This window comes from Amphiura filiformis, chromosome 20 (assembly GCF_039555335.1).
Source record: "Amphiura filiformis chromosome 20, Afil_fr2py, whole genome shotgun sequence".
NCBI lineage: Eukaryota > Metazoa > Echinodermata > Ophiuroidea > Amphilepidida > Amphiuridae > Amphiura > Amphiura filiformis.
Genome location: NC_092647.1, coordinates 38,047,754 through 38,056,922, shown reverse-complemented (window position 1 = coordinate 38,056,922; position 9,169 = coordinate 38,047,754). Strand labels below are relative to the sequence as shown.

Genomic DNA, 9,169 nt, shown 5'->3' with positions numbered 1-9,169 from the left:
AAAACTGAAAAAAGAACTAACAAATAAAGTGGAAGTTATGAAAAGTACAGAGAAGCAAAAACTGAAATAAAAACTGCTTTAAATAACGCTTCAATTAAGAAACTGTTGTCTCCTTGTTTCGCTTGTTGGAATCTTTTTGCGCCTTGTATAGGCCAGTTTTTCACTTAAAACTGGACCTTCGTCTATTCAATTGCTTGTAACTCGACTTCTTGAGTTCACATTGGATTCAATGTGGTGTCATAATGTGCAGGATTAGATAGTGCATCTATTAAAAAACAAATTTACCCCAATATTGTTCAGTTTTGGAATTGTGATTATTTTTCCAAGTGGAAGGATACTTTATTGGCGCAGTATATTACATTCTGGACGTGAAGAATGTCCCCATGATGTCAAATAATTTTGATTTTTAAAAAAAAAACTTTACGATATAATACACGTTTTATGGATGTATGGCAAATGATTAAAAATTGATATTTTTGATAAGAGTCCTCGAATCTTTAAATCTATACTTAAAGTGTATGTGACTGGGATGAAAAGCCAATGATCAATTGAAAATGTTGACCTTTCGTATTGAAGATATGGATTTTTTCCAAAAATACCAAAACAAAATTTTGGGAATAAAATGTATATCTTCAATATGAAAGGTCAAAATTTTCAATTGATTGTCAGCATTTCATCCCAGCTGCATACACATTAAGTACATAAGTACATCATTAGATTTATAAAGTTTACTTTGAGGACTTTCAAATATCAAAAAATATTAAAATATAAAATTTTAATAATTTTTCATAAAATTTGTATACATGTATCTCGAATTTCAAACAAGCAAAATTATTTGATATCAGAATGCAATTCAATGTGTGGTGTACTCTCAGCTCCCACAAAAATACTGTGCAAACGCTAATATCCGATTCCTTAAGGGATCTAGAATGAGCGTTTATGGCGTTTAGACAGTATTTTTTGTGGGACATGAGAGCACCTCAGACCTATCGAATTGCATTCTGAATACGAAGCATGTCTTTCTGATATCAAATAATTTTCATTTTTTGAAATTCACGAAATAATACAAATTTGATGACAAATTATTAAAATTTGATATTTTTCAAACTTTTGATATATAATAGTCCTCGAAATAAATTGTATAAATCTATGATCTATTCTTAAGGGGGTTCGAAACGATGTTTCTGGAAAACAGAAACTGAATTTAGAACCATTTGAATAGATTGAATAAGTTAAGCTAAATACACTGAGCAAAATAGTTTTTGTTTGAAGGAAATCGGACATACGGTTGTCAAGATATGCATGTTTTTAGTTTCTTTGTATTCTGTTGTTTTTGCCAATATATTGATGAAGTTAATGAGGAAAATTGGCAAAATGTGCTCATGAATATTCATGTTTGCCAATATTATACCAATATCTTATGAATAAACCTTCATACTACTTTTATTTTAAATGATTTTGACATGAAACTTTGCGGTTGTGTTTCTATGGCCTAAAACATTACCATGTGATTTTCCCGCCCATCTAATTTGCATAATTAATTAGCATTATACTTAAGGCTAATTAATTATGCAAATATGCAAATTAGATTTGCGTGAAAATCACATGTTAAAGGTTTAGGTCATAGAGACACATTGGCAAAGTTTCAGGTCAAAATTTTAAAGGTAAAAGTAGTATGAAGGTTTATTCATAAAATATTGGGAAAATATTGGCAAAAAATTAATATTAATGAGCACATTTTGCCAATTTTCTTCATTAACTTCATCAATATATTGGCAAAAACACTAGAATACAAAGAATCTTTCAACAGCAATATCTCAAAAACTGTTTGTCCGACGGCTCAAATTTGAGAATTAAGATTATTTTGCATATCTCTCTGCAACAAGTCTATTTTAATCTCAATCAGAGCAACTTGATTTTGCTTTTCAGACACCTTAAAGTGTATGTAGCTGGGAGGAAAAGTCGACGATCAATTGAAAATGTTGACCTTTTATATTGAAGATAAGGATTTTTTTTTTTTTTGTTTTGGGGAAAAAAAATCCATACCTTCAATACAAAAGGTCAAAATTTTCAATTGATCATTGGCTTTTCATCCCACCTACATACACTTTAAGTATAAATCATTTATAAAGTTTACTTTAAGTACTGTTAAATATCAAAATTTAATGATTTGCCATAAAATGTGTATTACATTGCGAATTAAAAGAAATCAAAATTATTTGATATCAGAAGGACATTCTTCAGTATTCAGAATGCAATTGATATGTCTGATGTGCTCTAATGTCCCACAATAAATACTGTCCAAACGTTCATACCCCTTCCCTTAAAGTGGGGAATTTTTTTTGATGCAAATACACTGGGACACTTATCTTTTCCTCCGATATAATACTGTTAGTAGGGATGCCCACTCTCAATACAGTTTCCACTAGAACGATTTTTCATTTACTGTGTGCGTGCACTCACACACGTATTGTCTATGGAGAAACTGATCGATACAAGAAATCCCAGGCATGTTAAATGGCGCATACTTTGTTTTGATCCAAATGTAGGCCTATATCAGGGTGTTTCAAGAAATTCCTGATTCCACCAGAAAACATTCACCAAACTTTTTCCTGTTTGGTCAGTAAATAGAGAGGACCTTCCTGCATGAAGAGATCAACTTTTTTTAATGAAAAATTTAATGAGATGAGAACTACAACAGGTTGAAGTGACACCATTCCGTGCATCAGGTGTTCAAACGCAATTATTTGGAGTGAATCAGACAAGCAAACTTACATACTCATAAAATTTAACTATTTATGAAGACAAAATGTGTAGGATGTTAAGAAATTTAAGAATGTTTAAGCCTACCGCGGCCCATCTCAAATCATGCACTTCCCAGTGCACTTCTCACTACCATGTCCATTTCATAGGGAGTATAAAAACCGGGGACCATCATGGCTTCCATGCACACAGTGTATTGCTCAATGTAGTAAAGATAACCTTTGAGTCGGAGCAAATTTCTCAAAATTGGTAGTGATTAATGTTACCAAACTTATGCCATGATGAAATATAATAATTTTTGAAGATAAAATGTGCTGACCGTAAAAGATTGAACAATGTTTAAGACTACCGCCATTCATTTGAAATAATGCACTTATTGTTCATCTCCTCTATGGAGATATTTTCCATGGCGGCCATCTATGATCATGCTTATGGTTTCACCAAACAAACCATGGGTTTTGAGGTCTTATATTTTTGTTGTATGTCAACAAAATCGATTAAATTTTCAGGATGATCTTATTTTCATGTTGTTATAAGCAAATATAATGTTCCAGATAACGCTAGTTAATAAATACATTAAGAAAAAGTACCTTAAAATTACACTTTCTGTTAGTAATCCTTTTGGACTTTAACTTTTAACATGTTCTAGCAGCCCTATATAAAACCGTAACACTCAAAAGGCCATATCTCTGGAATGAAACGTCCGATTAAGATTATTTAAACGCCAAAATGTTTCTTTCATCAATTCCCAGCCAATAAGTTAGGTCTGAATCAATTTAAAAGTACTTCAATTTTTAGTGGACATGCCTACTGTTAGTGTTTGAGTACCTCTGTCTACATTTTGGAAATAACACACTGAGACATGGTTTGCAAAGTTTACATATAAATTTATTTTTCCTAGTTTGGGTTTTGTTTCGTTTCCTTTTCACAAATCCAATACCATTTACTCTCAATATATTTGCATCTATCATATCATATCTGTACATCCATATCAAAATGATGCACTTGTCGGTTGCTACATGCGTCTCTTTTTTACAGTAGTTAGAGGAATATATACCAGACTCATCTCAAGTGGAGGTCCTTTCAAATCATCCCCAAGTCACATGGTTTAAGAATAAAGAAAACATTCCTAAACCATGTGACTTGGGAATGATTAGATGTGATCTCCATTGAGATGAGTCTGGTATTTATTTTTAGCTTGGCTATTTATTTAAAAAGATACTTGTAGCAGCCGACATGAATGTACATATGTGACCGTACAGCACGAATGAGCCGTAAATGTCCTCAATTGTATTCTGAGTTACAGTGTAAAATGGGCATGAAGGTCATATTCATAGGTATTTCAATTTGGTGCTACGTGTATCTCATTAAATGAGGTACACGTAGCACCAAATTGAGGTACCTATGCACACGACCTTCATGCCCATTTTACACTGTAACTCAGAATGCAATTGAGGACATTTACGGCTCATTCGTGCTGTACGGTCACATATATCCGCCTAAAAAATCTGAATCTGAATGATGCGCCAAGAAGTGTCCAGTTTGTTCACGGTCACGGTCAAGTAACATGCATTGGCAAATGGAATCAATCTCTACCAAGCCCACATTGTTCTAGGTACAAATGACACAGTGCAGGTGTCTTCACACTCCAGTAACCATTATCTTTTTGTCTGTTGTTGTTGTACACATGCCACGCATCGTTTGGATTTTTTAGGCGAGGAGTAGAATTCAGTTCATAAATTGTGAGAATCAGGAAAATGGGCTTGTTGAAATCCATACACCCACTGTGGAAGACCTGACCTTATCTCCCACACAGGGAGTGTGAATTTCAAATGGAGTCACCCACCAATCAGGTAACCCCATTTGAAATTCACAATCCCTGCATGGAAAATTAAAAAAATACGGCCACATCTTCCATAGGGGAATGTCTGGATTTCAACAGGAATAGCACATTGCTCTTTAACACCTTACAGACAAGGCTGAAAACTGCATTCTACAGAGAAAAACATCAACAAGTAGAACTGTTTAAAAACAATTCAAATAAAATAGTGAAATAAATTACATCTTTGTGAAGGCTACGCATGCAAACAGTTTTTGAACAAATTATGACTACATCACGACCCATGTAAAATCAGCTGTTTTGAGGGCCAAAAGTGGATTCAGTTTGACAGAAATTGCTGTATGCATGAAAAATCAGCTATTTGTGACAAAATGTAGATTTATTTTTACTAAAAAAACCCAAAGCAAAGTGAGAGAGACAAAATTCTGCCTCGTTTTGAAAGGCCTGTCCACACGTAGAACAGGCCATTTTTTTCTGTAGTAAGTTGTATAGACCTTTATCTAATGATGTTAATGTGTGCCTCATATTGGACCCAATAATATATTAAAAATGTTACATGTGGATGTGGTTTATACACTTGCATGCTTCCACCTTCCACAGATCAAAAAGTGTAGAAATAGTGATTACATTCGATGGTCTTTGGGAAAAGGACAAAAAAAAAAAAATTCTATGAAAAAAAATAAAATAAATTAACAGAAACAAGTTTACGATAAAAATTATATTTTTAAAAGCACACCTAATAAATCTTGTAACATTGTAACCAGCAGGCATGAGAATTTTCAGGGTTTTTTGTTATACCAAAATTTGCGCAGTTTTATGTTTAGGCAGTGCTTTTGCTCAAACTTGGCTCTTTTTCAGGTGTTTCCATCAGTTTCAGGGGTTTTTTTAATGAAAGTTCATTCTCATGCCTGAACAAGGAATAGTAGTGTTTAAACTTTTTAAAAGTTTATTTAACAAGACCAATATGAGCCATTCTGCTTTCAAAAAGTACAAAATTATTAAAAACCCTCATGTAAATATACTAAGGGTAGAATTACATTAAATTAATGTGTGACATAATCTGGTCCACTAAAGACGAAAGTCAGAAATTTGAGTTATATGCAAGCGTCAATTGCGAGCTTGAACATACCCACTTCAAGCCTCGTCATATTATCGACGTCGATTCGATGCCGATGACATACCTTAATCATCGGCATCTAGTCGACGCCGAGGCATGAGTTGGGTAGGTTCAAGCTCCAAAATGACGCGTCACGCTTGCATAAGTGTGCACTCTTCCTGATGTTGAAATCCCACATCCCTGGGTGCAAAGTTCTGAATGTTTCGTATGTTCATTTTCTTATCATCTTTTTTCTTATTATTGAGTGTAAAGTCTCAACTTGGGAGTTTTCCCCCGAGACGTTCAAAAACTTACAACTGTTGGAGTTGATTTTCTTTCTTTGAAGGCACCTGTATAATAGTCAGTGATATGTCCTTTGTGAATGGGGACATGTTCCGTACTCTGTATACAATTCTGTCCCCATTCACAAAAGACATACCACTGCCAAAACAGGCATTTTCAATCAAAGAACAGCAACTCGACAGTTGGAACTTCTCAAAACTCCCAAGTTGATAATTTCGTAGGAGCAGGTCGTATATCTCAATTTCATTATTGCTGACTTTAGTCTCATTTGATCAGATCACGTCACATAATCAATTATTTAAGCTTTTCGATTCATATAAAAAATTTAATTAACTAACTTACCATTATGTTACACAATACAATAGTGACTATAAATCTGAACAGTATAAATACAGCATAATACAGTTTATGGGGTACAAATATTTTACAAGTTTTTACAGTTTATACAACTTGGATTTGGCTTGGCATCTACATGATTCTATGTGTGTGCCGTAACAACTGCACACTGGTAGTATCTCTTTACTTCTTAAGTTTCCTGGAGAGAAAAGGAAGTAACAAGAAGAAAAAAAAATATTACAATGGTTTGAAGTTAGGGTTAGTTATAATTCACAAGTGTTCATTTAGCTGATGCATTTGGTTATTTTCAGCTTCAGTAGACAGTACCTTTATTGTCAGAAGACCGCATTTAAGAAAGCCCTTGGTATACATCATGGTAAAATTTATAATTTGTAAAATATTAAATTAGGCAGTTACTAATAATATGTGACACAATCTGCTCCATGGGGGCCAAAGGAGGCATTTCTGAAAATTGAGTTACTATATCTTAAATACAAACCTTAGGCTATCACACTGAAAACACCAAAGGTTCTTAAGTTTTGTGAGGTATATTTCCTTATGTATTTAATTGTTTTTGACTCCACAATTTTGCCTTAATCTCAATTTCAAATGTGCAGCCTTTGGCACCCATGGACTGGACCAGATTGTGTCACATGTTATTTCAGGATTTTGTGTAAAGAATATCAAAATTAAAATTTGACGGAAATCATACATTACTTCGCACTTGCAACCTAGAGCATTCAACTGATGTATCTATGAACAATGTTTACTTTTATTCAAATAAAATGACTTGGTGTTTAGGTAATTTATTTTAAAATACTTTGTTGTATTGCTACTTATTTGCAAGGATGTAAAAATGGAAATGTCCTCAGGTAACCTTTAATGGTCATTGGCTGCTAGATCAGTCTCCTTCGCAGTCCCATAAAACTCAGAAGGAATAAAAAGATCAAAGAATGAGACAGAAGTAAAAGGTAAGAGGAACTTTATAGATCTGCATCAAAGTCTATCTAGCCCTTGCCTCAGTCAGCGCAGCGATTTTCATCATTGGACATTGATTTTGTTGTACATGTACACAACTTTACCACTAGAGGGCGGTATCGGAGCCAAATTAGGGGGTGGTATTATGAGGAAGTCATGTTGACCAAACTGTACGGGATTCTAATGAACTGTGTGACTTACTTTTGTGGCACTATATGGACAGCAGCTGGTTGACTGGCACCGGGTTTACCTTCTATACCAACTGCACACTGTGATATGATAAGAAAAATAATGAGGTTGACATGATTAGCATTGCAGGACTGTTTTATGGAAAATGGATGTCAGAAGAAAAAGTTTGACAACAGTGACATCAACATGTTGAAGCAGCTGATCTGTGTGCTCATCTTTGCGGCATTTTTTAATGTGTGTGTGGACACACGCAATTTGAAGCTGCGCCCACTGAAATGTGTATTGACGTCACTAACTCGTCGAGAGGAAAATAGTATAGGTATTAAGAACATCTGGTTTTGCTGTCTTTGAGTAGAATACTGCTGCCAAGTAGACACAAAATGGACCAGGTATGGTGGCAAAACCCAAGTGCCTGTGCCCTGACAGAACTGGAGGTTTAATTGCATTCTATTATTCTGAACAATAGAAACCAGCACCAATTGCTGGTTAAGGCACTTGTGGTTGGGTTTTGAAGCCATCCCTTACATAACTCAAATAAACTTTGATCCCTTCTGAGTACAGGTAGGGGGTTTATATATATGAGCCTACTTACTCTTGTTTCAACATCAGTCCATTCTCCGCTGTCCAATTCCTCATCAGCTGGACGCTTGTTGCGTTTATTAGATGGCGGTGATGGTGGCAAGTCTTGTCGCAGTTTCTCCACGTCATTGAATTGCACTGCACGACCACCTCCCCTCGTTTCAAATACATCACCCTAAAAATGCACAATATCAACACAAATGCAGTTAGGGTAAAAGGTGTTATTCTAGTTTGGCATTTACTAAAAATTGGCAAATACAAAATGGCATGATTTTTAGCCAAGGGCTAAACAACTATTATATGCCCTCACTCTTTCATTACCCAATAACTCTTTTGTTATTCATCAAAATACGAGCGTAACATATGCATTCTTCTGCTATACATGAAGAGCTTTGTTGCAAAACCTCTTATATCCACTTGCCCAATTTTGAGAACACATCAAAAAATCATCAAAAAAAATCACTGATATAAGGGGGTTTTCAACAAAAGCAGTTTTGGTGAGATGCTCATCCTACGCAATCATCCTGCCCAAAACTGCTTTTGTTGCAAACTCCCATATATCAGTGATTTTTTTGATGATTTTTTGATGTGTTCTCAAAATTAGGCAAGTGGATGTAAGGGGTTTTGCAACAAAGCTCTTCACATGTAAACACCTTAAAAATGTGGTTTTCCCAACTATATCTGAACTTGGGGATTGTTACAATCAACTTATTTAGGACCAGCAATTACATAATATGCAATTGTATATACATGTATGCACTGAATATGTCTGGTGTATGACCTAAGCAATGAAGTTATGACAATTATCATTCAACTACCTACCTTAAATATTTTGGTTTCCACTTCACCCTTGGAATCCTCTTCTTGGTGTGTGAGCATGTAATTATTTGAACCTTTAATGTCTTTCACTGATGGTGCTGCTGTGGTCTTCTTATTCTTAGGATAAACCGGCTGCATAATGGTATCTAAAAACAGAGTAAAGTTGGTATCAGACATTGCCATCAGTTGTAGACAAATATGACTGAAACAAATTCATAAACAGTAAACAGTCTGTGCCAGTACTCCCTAGATAGATTTTTTTTTTG

General features: G+C 34.6%; 1 protein-coding gene across 1 annotated transcript in view; it reads right to left on the bottom strand.

The window, feature by feature from the left end:
• Positions 1–4,317: 4,317 nt before the first annotated feature.
• LOC140142822 (kinesin-like protein KIF23) overlaps positions 4,318–9,169 on the bottom strand; it is a 37,056-nt gene continuing 32,204 nt past the window's right edge. Inside the window, exons 19-22 of the mRNA XM_072164830.1 lie at positions 8,907–9,049; positions 8,098–8,259; positions 7,518–7,585; positions 4,318–6,537 (exon numbers count right to left, since the gene is read on the bottom strand). Of these exons, the coding sequence (XP_072020931.1) occupies positions 6,522–6,537; positions 7,518–7,585; positions 8,098–8,259; positions 8,907–9,049 (389 nt within the window). The 3' untranslated portion in view covers positions 4,318–6,521. The remainder of the gene's footprint in view (positions 6,538–7,517; positions 7,586–8,097; positions 8,260–8,906; positions 9,050–9,169) is intronic.